At 37.5% G+C, this 15,210-nt stretch overlaps 1 protein-coding gene across 2 annotated transcripts in view; it reads left to right on the top strand.

The window, feature by feature from the left end:
• The first annotated feature begins 675 nt into the window (after positions 1–675).
• The window catches only part of LOC131684833 (leucine-rich repeat-containing protein 58), a 34,967-nt gene continuing 20,432 nt past the window's right edge, over positions 676–15,210 (top strand). Inside the window, exons 1-2 of one of the 2 annotated variants that reach the window (XM_058968037.1) lie at positions 676–892; positions 9,829–10,896. In XM_058968037.1, the coding sequence (XP_058824020.1) occupies positions 10,403–10,896 (494 nt within the window). In that variant the 5' untranslated portion in view covers positions 676–892; positions 9,829–10,402. Of the gene's footprint in view, positions 2,197–9,828; positions 10,897–15,210 lie in introns of both variants that reach the window. The other variant, XM_058968036.1, reaches the window with a different exon arrangement.

The raw sequence follows: 15,210 nt of genomic DNA, 5'->3' as shown, positions 1-15,210 counted from the left end.
TTGCGTCTTCGGCCCTTTGGTCGGTTCATGATCGATTTGAGTACATTGCGATTTAGGCCCTAATGAAAGATCTGTATCGAAATATGACATTTTTACTGCAAGTGTGTGAGTACAAATCTGTGCACCGATGAGAGAGTTGATGCTCGGAAACATCAAAGAGAATAGGAAAAGAGACGAATAGTGTGAAGCCAAAAATACCTTATTGAGCAGACCAATCGTGCAATGTAAATAAACATTACTCATGCCTGAGTTGGAGGAGATAAGTATTGTAAATCTATCAAAAAAAAAATTTGAATTTTCGTCAGAATTTAGTGCAATCGTGATTGTAAGGTGCATTCTAGAGTCTATGTATGAGTAAAAACAAGTTTTAGAATTATTTCATCTCTTTGTTTCGAAATGCACATCGTTTGATAAACAAATCCAACGATCGACAAAAGGTTTGTTTTCAAAATATAATAGGAGTCATTTAAAGTGCTGCCTTTGGAAACGGTTGCCAAATTCTAGTGTTGAAATCATCGTAAAGGGAGTGTTGCCGTTTTGACTGATTTTCACTCTGCGTCTCTTTCACTATTCTCTTTGGGAAACATTTCTTTCTTTCCCTTTCTAGCCAACGCGTTAGAGTATCGTTCTTTCGGGGCTGCATTTGTTTACAAACCTTCAATCGGGTTTAGTGTCTGGTTTTGCTCGTTCGTCTAGCTGGCATTGAATCCTTAAAAGTGCATAAAATTAAAAATTTTAATATTCTCCGAGGAAGTTGCAGCAGTGAATTATTCCGATTAGTTTATCAAACTGTGATAGTGTTTTCTGAGAATGATGTGTGTATAGCAAATTTGTATTGGTTGGTGAAAATTGAATCTTTTCTATTGCGATGTCTAAATTATATAGGAAACAAGTAAGCACATTCAGCTTAAGATTCAACATGTACTAGAACATTTAAAAACACGAAAAGTATTGTTATGTAAATTGAAATACATTTTAAGATAACAGCTCCACAATGCTTTCTGCTACAGAAGCCTTGAGTTTATTTTGCAAAAAACTTTTCCAACGTTGGAACGACTATTGTTATATGTGCAGACAGCCATGGGTACTTCACAACACCATTAGTTCCGCTGGTTCCACTTTAACAATACGTCGGCAGCAGAAGGAAGAGGAGACTCGCCAAGAGCAGCTTAGTATCCTCCGAGAGATAATTGCTGCCCGTGAAATTGCACATCACTGTCGACGCAATAACTATGTTTACAATCAACTGCATGAACTAGCGAACTTTCATTTTAAGATTGACCTTGAAAAGTTGTCCTTAGTACAACGAATGTTTCTCGAGAATCGTTTTATATTCGAGGCGATTGCAAAACATATTCGTGTTAAGGATCTGTTTACTGAGGTACAGGTCCACCCAGCCCTGGATAACTTAACTATCAGTAGGAGTAGCGTCGAACCTGAGCTACTTAATAGTCTAGTAGAATGTCTCTTGGACAACGAATACCGCGGTAAACCCCGCATTTTCACCGATGCTTCCAAATCTGTTGGTGGTCGTTGTGGGATTGGAGTGTATGATGAGACCAACGGAACTCAAATTATGATGCAGCTAAAGCTGGACACCAGTATTATGACAGCCGAAACACTAGCAATCAAAGTGGCTATGCAGCATATCGAGGAGTGTGGAATTCATAACGCGGTCTTGCTAACGGACAGTCAGGCGGCATGCGTTTTTCTCAAAAAGAGCAGAAATACTCGCACCAGAAACACGGTTGCGAATGATATTCTTACAAAGGCCAAATATTCAAACACGACCATACAGTGGATACCAAGCCATGTGCAGATTGAGGGCAACGAAATAGCGGACCGGCTGGCTAGGCAGGCATTGTCAGCGCAGGATGTTGTGCTTGAGAACGATATTTTTGTAAATGACGCGATTACCTACTTCGAGGAACGGCAAGCGACCAAAATCAACCGATGGTATCAGGAGTACGTTACTCAGAAGGGGAAGTCGCTGAAACAGGTGATTTGTGAAGCTGAAGGGGAAGATCCGTACTGGTTTATGACGCAAAGCTATGCGCAATAAACGAAAGTTCTTGTATTTGACAAATTTTAAGACTTTGTGATATTAGTTTTTGCCAACCTACTATGCACCTCGGAGAAGTTATACAAAATAATTACTGTTGTTTACTTCTATTCAGGAAACGCATAAATTGAGCAGTAAGTGTATGTCGGTGGTTCATATTTTTGTAATAGTCGCATAGTTTAGATTAGTACAATTTGTATGATTTTAACACATTTATCTAATGTAGTAGTAAAATTAACGCACGCTAGAAATAAAATCATTTACTCATACAACGAATTTGAAAGCTAATCTCGAGATAAGACTTCATCGAGTTGTTTCTCTATAGATTCGGTTTATTATTATTAATTATTAAGACTGCTTTCACAGTTAAGTGATTTTTTGCAGCAGCACCTTCTAAGCCTACTTGCCATGTGCCTAAGGAGCTAAACAAATCTTATAAACTAACTCAAAGAGAGCCAATCGTTGCAATTGGTGATTGCAACAATTTTTGTCGGAAATTGCTTATAATACTGTTCGTGATTATTTCTAATGTTTTTATGTTTGTGAGTATGTGCAACTCGTGTGTGCTAAACCAGGGAGGACGCTTCAAAATCATTTTCAGAATTTCGTTCTGAATCCTTTGAAGCGTTTTCTTCCTAGTAGCGCAATAACTTGCCCAAATTGGCACTGCATATAGCATTGCCGGTCTAAATATTAGTTTATATATAAATTAATAGGTTGTTCTATAGGCAGCGCCTAGAATTCCCATTTATAAGAGGGTATAAACATTTTATATATTATCCTGTGCATTTTGCTTGGATTCCTTCAATATGATCCTTAAAAGAAGCTTTTTATCGTGAATATAATACCTAAGGCAGAGATGCATCACAGGAAAGTGATTTTTATAGCCTGTCTGAGGTAAAAATATTATAATAGGATTATGACTACGCTTGACCTTTAAGGGACGCCTGCTTGAACGGATAGGATATTAGATTTGCAATTCTTATAAGATGCATGTAAAGTACGATTGGTAAGATAATTGTTAATTATCTTTATTAAGTAAATTAGAAAATTAAAAACCTATTTTTTTCTAGAATAGCAACTTCAGTGAAACGGCTCTCTGAGATATTTTCCTGTAGCACGTGCGCTACTCTAACAACTGCTCAGAAAGAAAAATAAATATTCTCATTGATATGTGACATTATTTTAGTTAGAATGATTTTTCCAAATAATTTACTAATAGAAAAAAAGAAAACTAATTGGTCGATAGCTAGATGCTTCTGCTGGATTGTCATTTGACTTCAGAATAGGAAAAACCTTGCAATTTTTCCATCTTTCAGTATGCTAATTCAAAACATTTGTTGAATATTTTACCACAGTGATTTTACCATGTATATCAAGGTGATTTCAGAAAGAATGTTAAAAATTACATCATAAGCTGGAGCTTTCATATTTTTTAACTTTTTCATGATAGATTTCATCATCTCATCATTGTTTGTTTCAACAATCTCGTCTAGAGACGACACTTGATTTGAAACATTCTCATATTTTTGAAAGACTTCGTTTTCAATAGGACTCACAACGTTGAGATTAAAATTATGGGCGCGCTCAAACTGTTGAGTAAATTTTCAAGCTTGTTCCTCGTTTGTAAGAAGTATGACGTCACCTTCTTTTAAATCTGGAATTTGTTTCTGTGGTTTCTTAAGAACCTTAGTAAGTTTCCAGAAAGATTCAGATTATGGATTGATTTGTTCAACATCTTCCGCGAAATTTTCATTTCTTGAGAGTGTGATTCTATGCCTAATTTCTTTTTGTAGATATTGATAGAAACATTTCATAGCAGCGCAGAGAACAGACATATAAGACAGAATAAACTATCCTGAAAAATCTGTGTAAACATTTAAATGAAAATACATTGAAAATCACCATCGCATACAGGTTCACATGCATGAATCACCACTGTATCCAAGTTTGCATGCAACGCCCGTTTTTTATTCTATTGTTTATTTGATAAGGCCAGCGATGCCACATGTTTTTTTGAAATATCTGTAGAAGAATAACCAGAGGGGGAACAACTTGACAGCTCCTATACAAATCGTTGAAACCACTTTTTTTGGGTCTGTGGGTCTAAAATGGCGGTTCAAACTTTATTCAAGAGCAATTTCTAAAAAAAGCGTAAACTTGTTCACAGCGAAAATTTTCTTGCTCACATTTTTTTATTGTGGATAATTCATTTTTGAAGACTTTTTGGGGGTTTAGTGTTGTTTTGTTTTAAAAATAATGCATCTTTACTCCGATGCATTATTTTTAAATGATTCATGATTTTTTGGAATCATCAGCATACAAACCAGCGGCGCTTATACTAGTTAGTGAGCACCATCATTTAGTCTTAAGGTATTAGGTAGTAATATTTGTATTGTAATGTAAACAACACACACAATGGTACTGGACTGTTTTTCTCCCTCAACGATAAAAATGAGCTGCCATCACTTCTGAATTTCGTGGAAACCTTTGCACCGTAAATGTCGCAGCGCCTATCAGTTAGATGCTATGCTGTCAGAAATAAACAATCGAAGTCAAGGCGGGGTTAAATGCGTGAAAAATAATAATCACAAAACTAAATGTATTTAAGGATTAACGACAAACTTTCGAAAATTGTCATATGCGAAAGATGTTTCAAGGGCGACGGGAGAAGAAAAAACTCACACTAGAAACGTACTCAAATCAAATCATGCATTTTACATTCGGTACAATTTGTAATTCTTTTATGAAACTCCAAAATTACGAATTAACTTGTTTGTATTTATATTAAATTATTACGCTGTTTTGAAATGATCATCTTGATTACCTCTTCCGAATGTAAATAAAGAAAACAAGTTCGTAAAAGACGTCACGGAAATATTTTCTCGCATAGAAATTTACAGTATCACAATTAGTGAACGGCGTTCTATGATGGCGACATCGTTCGAAACACGGTGGTTTCAAGCAACTTAGGCTAAACGTCAAGTTGCGGGAGGGTTGAGAATAACTAAAATGTCTGTAAAAGTTTGTAGATGGTTGTGTAAATCCTAGTTACACTAAAATTTACTTTAAAAATAGATTGAAAACAGAGTTCTATTGTGAAGGAATCACTTGTATTCGCAAACAATTCTTCTAGTGCAATTTTACTAAACACTATTACCCTTTTAAAAGTCTGTAGATCTCTGATTACGTCTGTAGGAGACATCAAAAGTCTGAAAAATACAGACATGTCTGTAAATCTGGCATCGCTGGATAAGGCAGGTTTGCGTTAGCTTAAAAGTGCCAATCTTGGATTTGTTTTACATTTCAAATTACTTTAAACTCCCCTACATATTGATTTTTTTAAATTAAACTAAGCAGAATTTATAGCTATACATATACACAAGGGGGTAATATAATTTTCGTAAGATTAGGGGGGTCATGCAATGCCCGTATAGCGCTTGCTGGCCGATCGCAGTGCCGGCATTTGGCCAATTGCTACTTGCCGGTGACATTTCAAAACGACAGTTTTATTCCTTACATACATTGAAAACTTTACTTGCATGTCAGTTCTCAGTGATAGCAGGATCACGAGAACGCTGATATTGACGTCTTCGAACATCCTTCAAGCGAATCAGAAGTTGAAGATCGTCGTCAATAGTAGGAGTATTAAATTTTATCTGTGTTGTTGGTACTAATAAACTTCTAGCATCGACTATACTGCCCATAAAAGCATAAGAGTCCCATATGGATTTTTGTCGAAAATGAATTATCTGTTGGATTATATTCTCTATCACCACTGAATCACAATGCACAAATAAGCTGACCAGGTTTGTTTAGAAAATGCAAATCTTGAACAGTGTTTTTTCGGCTTGTTGTTTTTGATTATGGGACTCTTATGCTTTTATGGGCAATATAGAATCACTTAAATTTTGTAATGAAGTATCAATGTCAGCTTTATTTTGTAAATCATGATCACGATTAAAATTATTCTCAATGTAAATTTTGTACCTTTCCCAATTCGCCTTGTGATAATTAAGCATTGAGCTAATAGGATTGGAAACAGAAAAGAGAAAGTGAAAAATTTACTGTAAAAAATTCACTACAAATGTGACTTTGATCTGTCAAAACCAAAATCAATTGTTGATGGATTTCTTACAGAGGAATAGCAAATAGATTTATTCGGGAACAATCATTAAAAAGTAGTTTACCGTTGGAATTGCTTTGAGCATTATTCGGTATTTAGCGTCAAAATCACCAATAGGGTTGCCACCTCTGGAGAGGCTTTAACCCGGAGATTTTCACTCATCTGGGGGGTGGTGGATTTTGAGTGGAACGAGACAGAAATTGGAATCAAAGCGATTGCTAGGAATTTTAGAGCACTTTAATCGCTTTTTATTAGCACGTTAAAGTAAAACTGTAAATTTTTCACGCTTGAGGACGATTTTATCGGTTTAATGTGGTGTAGTATTTCACTTACCTGACTAAGTGCCAAGAATACAAAAGCACCAGCTACTCTCACTGTGGAGGTCGAACGGGCATTGCTCTCCACAACTAACAGAAGAAGGAGAGTAAAGGAGACAGAGCTGCGACATCACACTATGTGGTGTCGGTTATTCGTCACCAACAAATTTTAATTTCGCATATGGCTTACCGAACGAGCAGCCGCTGGTCCCCTAAGACGATTTCGCTAGATTTTCAGAGCAGCGTGCACTCAGTGCACTAGCGCGACTTCCGGAAGGTTAATTTGTAGTAAATTTTATTTGTTTTTCATTTTCATTGCTTTGTGAAAGAAATTAGCAATATTTGGTGAACTCTTCGCCACCTTGAAACGAAGGGTTAGTAGGGGAAAATAAATCTGAACTAGAGCAATAGTTTATTTAGACTTTTTAAATATTTTGTAAAGAATCAATTAATTCCAAAAAAATGAACCTATGCTTCTTCCCACCAAACCCGGAGAAATTGATGTAAAACCCGGAGATCGCTCCCGAAAACCGAAGTCTCCGGGTCAAACCCGGAGGGGTGGCAACCCTAATCACCAATTATGATGAATTTCGACCGATTTCTTGTAAATTTTGTCTCCTTTCAAGAAATTAGTTTGTTCGCCCATGCAGTGAAAAGGAAAATACGCTGCAGCAATAGAAATGATACCAAGATCGGTGATTTAATAAAAATCGTTGATTTTTCGAAAATGCTTGAATTTCATGTAAATTTGATAAATTATTGAACGTTTAGAAACAAAATTAGTCTAACAGATGCCTTTAATGATTTCTTCTATAATGTCAATTAAGTCAAAGTATGAAAATATAAAGAGCACTTTTCAAGTGGAATATATGTTCGAAAACTTTTCTAACGGTCAAGATCACATAATCTCGTAAGCATCAAATTTGGGATTTTCACAACTTCGAAAAAGCTTTCCAACATTAAAAAGCGCATCTTTAGAAGTAATAATTTTGGTGATTAAATCACCTTAAAGTAATTATGTCGAATCAACTCTTCCAAAGTAGTTTTGGTTTTTAAACTCTGCTGAAGACGTGGTGTCTTCAGCAAAGTTGTTGATAATGTCACTTTATTGAAAATATTGATACAGTCGTGATTCGCTGGTTGGACACTTTTTAACTGGACCGTTTTTTAGTTGGACCTCCGCTAGTTGGACCATTGTCCAACTAAAAAGCAGTTGAACGTCAAAATCTCGTTTCAAATTCAACGTCAATATCGTTTCAAAATTGACAATCAATCTGACAATATTTAGAGATGTGAACTGATGCATTTACACTGCCAACATCTCCTTTGGAGAGTTTTTGACATTTGTCAGTCGGTCCAACTAGCGAATCAAATTCGTTAGTTGGACAAGGCTGTGGCCCAACCAGCGAATCACGACTGTATTTAAGAAATTTTCCTAAAGCTACTAGCTTTAGGAATTCATCATCTTTTCATTTTTTTTATTGTAAGCTTCAGAGACTACCTTGAATAGAATATGAGTTATATTGTTTATACACAGCAGATGAAATTTTATTACTGTACATATCAGAATAACTTCTTTTAAAGATTTTCTTTCACATATAGTCTAATATATTTCGATATTCCGAATACATGGAAGTATTCATCAAAACATTAGTTGTGGCATGTCTTCAACAATTTTTTTTTCATTTTGATTATAGAGGCTTTAACATTAGGGTCCTTAGGGTCTTTTTCCGGTAAGAAAAATCTCTAGCCTGATATACGGGGGTTGGGAATCGAACCCAGGTGAGCTGCGTACAAGGCAATCAACTGACCAAATACACTATGCCCACTTCATTCAATAAAGTTGTTTGAAATAGCATTTTCGAAAACTTTGGTAAAGACATTAAATCTCGAACTGAATTTGTTTGAAGAGTATTTTTTATAATTACTTCTAGGAGGATCGAACGCCAAAATTATTTTATTAGATGAGGTTCTGCTTTACGTTGTAATATTCTTCAAAAGTATTAAATATCCAAAAATAGCTTATATACGGGTTATTCCACACAGTGACCTTAAAATCTAAAACTTTACAGATTGGAACCAGTTTTGAAGAAATTGTTCATCCAGAGCCAATATAACCTAAATTATTGTGTCGTTTGATCCACCCTTAGGTCCATGGGAACACTTTAATTTTAACGAATTGTTTAAAAAATTGTTTTTCTTGTGATTGTATCTCTGGTAAAATCAATCAGCGAGATGATTTTTGAAGGATTTGTTCAAGGAATCCAGAAAAAATACTAGTTTTTAACGGCACTGTTGCCAAATATGCAACTTTTTAATTTTAAACTAAAGTACAGTAAGATTCCGTTTTTGGCACGTTCCGTTTTTGGCATGCTCCATTTTTGGCAACAAAAAAGTTCCGTTTTTGGCAACATTATTTTTGTTCATAGTAAATCTTTTGAAAAATGCTCAATAATCATTTTGGTGTAATAATGGATATCACTTTTGACTTTATTTCCAAACATAGGAGTCATATTCACTAGATATTGTGGGGGCGGGCATAGCGAATACAGTTAAATTTACAACAAACAAACATTGATGTTAATAAGGTCTTCCACATAATATTTTATTTGGTCGGCTGCTCAGATAACAAACAACTCAATTGAACAAAGCTGTAATATTACAATGAGAATATGTCTAAGAACTGAAGAAAAATATTTTAACACTCGGTTTATTAAAAAGGAAGAATAAATATGTATCGATTTTGCCAACCTCCCCACTTCGTCACCTGCTAAAAACGGTTCATCACTGTCGACTGGTCAGAATTCAAACAACTCAATTGAATAAAGCTGTAACAGTACAAACGCTACGACATCCCACTTAACCTTATAGCAAATAGTCAATTCGCGCATGTACGCAAATACTCATCACATCGCAGCTTACAAATGTTTTAGTATTTTTGTTTCCAACACGAAACCCAATTAGATCCATACAGTCCGTCTCTTCTTTGTGCAATGTTCTGTTCTAGAGAATGGAGTGACGCAGTGGGAATCTAGCAGATTTTTGATCGATCAAAAACGGCATACGAAACCCCTGTGACTTCGTTATCAGTTTAACTGTGCTCATACACTAATGGGATTTTCGATTGATTGACACCGGTGTAGTGGATTGCACTGGTTTTGCACTTTCTAGCAGAAATGTCAATGGAACATACCCAGTTTTCTGCACTTCTGCTAGAAAGTGCAAAAACGGTGCAGTTTCAGTGCACTCCACTACACCGGTGTCAATCAATCGAAAACCCCATAACACTATTCAACCTGCTTTTATTTTTCAATTTTTTTCAGTTGCTCGAACGCTACACGTCAGTGTAAGCTCAGCCGTAGTCAGTAATAGACAGATCTGCCGCCGGTGAACTGCTATTTTTCTCGTATAATTGTATGCTACAGCTACTCTTCCACTTGATCAAAGGATACCTCGCTCTGAAACACATTCACAGTGGTACGGTTGGTGTTAACCCGCGGCGTGGTTCAGTATCACTCGGCAGAAACGTGCCAGCCGGCAACAGACGAACACTCCCATGACTCAATTGTGATAATATATACCAACACACTAGACTGTTGATTATCGATGTGAACATATAAAGCTGTGGGACAAATCAAATGTTCTTCTCATTTGTTATCAGTTAGGCAGTGCCTGACAAAGAGTGTACAGCGTTGAAGAGCACATACAGTCGGATGTGAAACGTAGTGGTCTGACTACTTAGCGGGACTGTGTGGTGGTGGTCAACTAGACACGGGCTGTGATGTGAAGTGTAACTCGAGATTTTGAGCAAAGCGTGGTCTTGTAGTTTTCGACCAGAAGAAGCAAGTTTTAATTCGTTTAGTGTAGTGATTTTTTGTACTAATAAAAAGCACAAAAATGGATGTGGTATACACAAGCGACAGTTGCGATAGTGATTCGCGAGAGCAGAAAACTGCTGACTTTGGTCATGCCAACAAGCGCCATTTGAACGAAGATCTCCTGCGCATGTGCAAAACGAAAAAGTTAGCCGAAGATATCGAAACGGTACTACTGAATCATAACAACTTGTCCACCGTTCCGACATCCATAACTGAGTTCGGCAACTTGCGGGTGTTGGACCTTAGTAACAATAGCTTGGAACAGATACCAGAGTTGATAACACAACAATGCCAGCTGACGACATTGATCGTGAAGAATAATCTGCTTAGTAACAAATCACTCCCAAAAACGCTTCTTTCACTGAATGGTGGCGGTCTGAAGGAACTGAACTTGAGCGGGAATCGTTTCACACACTTTCCTGAGCAGGTGACAGAACTAAAATCGCTCAAATACCTGTACCTGGGCGGCAATCAGATCACGAATGTCTCCAAAGACATCTGGAAGTTGCAAAAGTGAGTATATTCAATGTGCTATACTGTCGTGATACGCTCAACAGTCCCACCTGCATAGCAAACCCTTAACAAATAGAACTGTCATGCGAATCACGATAGTATAACTGTACAATAAAAATACAATATATGTTCGAAACATTCTTCACATTTAGAAAAATATATGTTTTTAAAAATACTGGTTTAACAATAATCAATAATACAGTACAGAAAGTCAGTACAGAAAATATTTTTTGTTAATTAGTTGGCTGACGGCTAGCAGCATTTAGTCATCTAAGCCGTCGGCCAACTAATTTCAATTTTTCTTACTCCAATACAACCATTAGAGTTCCTAGACTTTCGGTGAATGCACTACATACGATCTTGCACTAAATACATAAGCTTAATTTTCTGAGGGTTCAGTCGGTCAGATGTTTAAAAGGCGCGTTGCGCGCGCTTGGTTAAAATTTGTTAGTTTTGCTTAATTTTGTGATTTCACATGCTCACTGGTGTGTTTCATAAAAAGCACTTTTTTACTTTTTAGTGACATTCTTTTAGCTAGATATTACTAAGTGGGAATGGTATGAAAATTTATTTATTTTCTGTTGCTGGTAAGAGTCGAGCTTTTTATTTAAACTTTGTTCGTGCTAACATAATTTGTAATAATCAACACAATGGTTAATTTTGTCAAAAAAAATATGTGAAATAAAAACGCCAATCAATGTGCATATATGAATTAAACCTCAATTAATTAATATGGCTCAATAATATTTATTTTGAAGACGCGACCTCTGCAATGATGAATCCTTAATACATCCAAACAATGCTAAGCTCAAGGCATTTTTTTTCAACTTTATATTCTCACCGCTGGGCATTTAGCGTAATGTGCCTCTTATATCAGTTGAGCTTATGGTAACCCACACCTTTGGTTGGAAATATCAATTAGGTAAAAGGTTGTGCAATGATAAGATCTGATTATTTTCTTGATAAATATTAACATATTTATTCCAAACTTTCAACTAAAACCAGCTTTTGCTTAAAATAGAATTACCTTCTTAAAATATCTGCTATTTTTCTTCATTCACATAGTGAATCTAAACAGGACGGCACGGCGCTTAGCAAAACGATAAATACGAGCGGTCAATTACCGCCTCATATCTCGTTATTCCGCCACCATCATATTACCTATTGCACTGATAAATCGATCATGAATCGACCAAAAGGCCGAAGTCGCAATGATATCGAATCGAGAAAAATAGCTTTGAAAATTCGGTTCAGAAAATCAAATCGTATTTTAACAGTGTTTGCATACTGCGCCTTCAAATGTATTGAAACACTTTGAAACAATACTAGTTTTCGGAAGCATAACTAAAATGTTTTATATAATAACGTTTTCGTTGATAAAATTGAAAACAGATTATTTCGCCGAGTGTTGTTATAAAATGTTGATTAGGCCATTTTTGAGTCGCCCTCTTGTTTTGACGACTCTCAATTTCGCCCTGCAGTGTCGCCAAAAAACAAAAATCAAATGTGGCTTTCGCCGTGCTCGCTGGAGGGGAAAATTTGTTATTCCCCCTGGGCGTAACAAGCACTTGGTTTTTGTTTAGGGCGATTCTGTTTACGGACCTTGTAAACAATGATGCTGTCAATTTGGCCTGTATACACTACCTTAGAAATGCAGAGGCGTAACCCGCCTGGCTTTTTGTTTACAGTTGAAAGTCGGATCCGCCGTTTTGTTTTTTATTGATTTTCATGAAGTGTGAAATATTTATAAATGAGTTTTTATATTTTTTATAAAGTATTTTTACTCCTCTTTCAGATATTAATCAAATCTTTGTTTGTGTACATTTGTTAGTTTCGCCCATTTGTCGGTTCACGATCGAAATCTCTTTATTTTGTTGAAAAATAATAGGTACTTCGCTGTGATACACGAAATATTTTTTTTTCTTTGTTGCAGAGATGCCAGGTACTTTTTTCAAATGTCTGCAATAATAATTTTAAAAGTCTGGGAAGAACAAAAAATGTCAGGAAAGCTAGTGTAACCAAAAGCCTTTATATTCAAAAATCTGCAAATATCTGCAACCAAACTAAATAATCTGCAAATATCTGCAACCAAACTAAATAATCTGCAAATATCTGCAACCAAACTAAAAAATCTGCAAATATCTGCGTCATCGAAAAAATCTGCAGCTTAAATTAAGTCTGCGAATTTGCAGACTTGTCTGCAAATCTGGCATCTCTGCTTTGTTGTGTCACTTGCGGACGGCTAAGACCGCTCACGGTCCATCTCGCCACCGGGGTTGTCTTGTTCGTGGGTTTGGATTGCTGGATGTTACGTGGTCGTTTCGACGTTATATTCCAATTTTGGTTTTTTTGATGAATGCTACAATTTGTTTCAATTCCGCCTCGTTGTTTTCTTTTAGGATTTTCGTTAGTGGTTTGCAGTATTCCAGTACGGGGTGTTCAGACCTCTCGTTATTGTATTTGGTACAGTAGTAGAGTAGGTGTTGCAGATCTTCTTTTTCGTCATATAGGTCACAATTGTCGTTTGTTTCCCATCCCCACTGGTGCCATCTGTCCTTAGTGTTGGTGTGGCCTGTGCGGATGCGGCCGATGATTATTTTTTCCTCTGTGCTAAGGTTTAGATCGTGAAACCAAATTTTTTCGCCTGGCGTTTGCATGAATTCCCGATGCCATATACCTTTTTCTTCCGACGTTTGTCTGTACTCCGTTGTCCAGTCGTCCCAGGTTTCAGCTTTCCCAAGCATTATGGCATCAGAAAGCGTTAGGGAGTTGAAAGTTGTTTGAGGTCCGTGGGTGGCTCGTACAGCCTCTTCGTCGGCCCTTTCGTTTCCAGGGATACCTTGGTGACTCGGGCCCCTTTGTATTTTGATGCTGCGGTTTGCGTCTTCCTTTAGGGATTTAGGAATTTTGCACGCCAAGAAGTTGTCGCCCTGCTTTTTCTTGTTGCTGATAATCTGGCAAGCTCCTTTCGAGTCCGTGAAAATCACTGCTTTCCTGTATTGTTTTTCCTTTATGAGTTGGATTGCGGAGAGGATCGCCAAAAGCTCGGCATTCGTGATGGTGTAGTTGGGGTTGATTTTCTAGGTGAGGACTTGTTGGTCTGTGTGGTCAAAGACTGCAAGTGCCAAGCCTGCTGCTGTTTTAGATGCGTCTGTGTAAATGTGGTGGAAGTCGCGGTAGTGCAGGTCCTTCATTTCCAAAAATTTTTGTTGTCAGGATTGTTTGCTGTAGTCTTCCTTTTTGTTCTGGGGTTCAAGCATGTGCTCTTTGATGTACTTGTCAGTTCTGAAATCGGAAAATTTTCTTCTGTTGAAGTAGGGCATTGTCCTGTCGTTTGGGTTCAGTTGATGCACAATGAAGTTGAATTTGGCGGCGGTTTCTGACCAGTAGGAATCATTTCTCGAATCGTTTCTCGTTGCTCTGTCTATGAACGGATATAACTGGTTGCTATGGTACGTGCTTTCCAGTAGCTCTTTCAGGGTCAGTTGCTCTCTTCTGATGTGCAGCGGCATCTGTCCGGTTTCCGCATGCATCACGTGGATTGGAGTAGTTTTTAGGTACCGCACTGCGTATGTACGAGTTGTGTACGGTTTGGAGTTTCTGTAGGTTCGTTTTTGCCGCGTTCCCGTAGATTTGAGCACCGTACTCTAGGCGGCTGCGAATGATGGCGTTTCCGACCTTGACGAGCGTGTTAGGGTTGGCGCAGCTGCTTCGCTTCCCGAGCATTTTGATTATATTTAGTTTCGCTGCAGCTTTGTCCCGGATGTCTTCGATGTGCTTTCTGTGCGTACAGGTTCGGTCGACTGTGAATCCCAAGTAGCGATGGGTGTTGTTGAGGTCTACGCTTTCCTGACCTATTTTGATTTTCACTCCACTGGTGTCTTTTCTCGTGAAGGCCACTGCTGCACTTTTGGAAACGTTAATTCTTAGTTCTAGCTTCTCGAGACCTGCTTGGAGATGGATCAGGTAGTTGTTGGCTTTTTCAGTTGCTTCTTCCAGGCTAGTACCAATCACCACCACGGCAAAGTTGTCAGCAAACTGGACGAGTTCGCATCCATCGAGAATGATCTGATGCAGATTAGAGGTGTAGAAATTGAAGAGTATTGGGGATAGTGGGCATCCTTGGGAAAGACCTTCGCTGATCTCTCTGTAGGCGACTCCTTCATGTGTCTTGAGGATGACTCGTCGATCGTTGAGGTAGGTATGAAGCCAGGAAATTAGCTTGTTTGGAATCTCCAGGGATTTCAGGGTATCAAGGAGCTTTTGGAGGTTGACGCAGTCGAAGGCCTGCGAGAGATCTAGGAAAACTGCGAT

This window comes from Topomyia yanbarensis, chromosome 2 (genome assembly GCF_030247195.1).
Source record: "Topomyia yanbarensis strain Yona2022 chromosome 2, ASM3024719v1, whole genome shotgun sequence".
Taxonomy (NCBI): Eukaryota; Metazoa; Arthropoda; class Insecta; order Diptera; family Culicidae; genus Topomyia; species Topomyia yanbarensis.
Note: the sequence above shows the minus strand (reverse complement) of the source record. Positions and strands in the feature narration are given on the sequence as shown.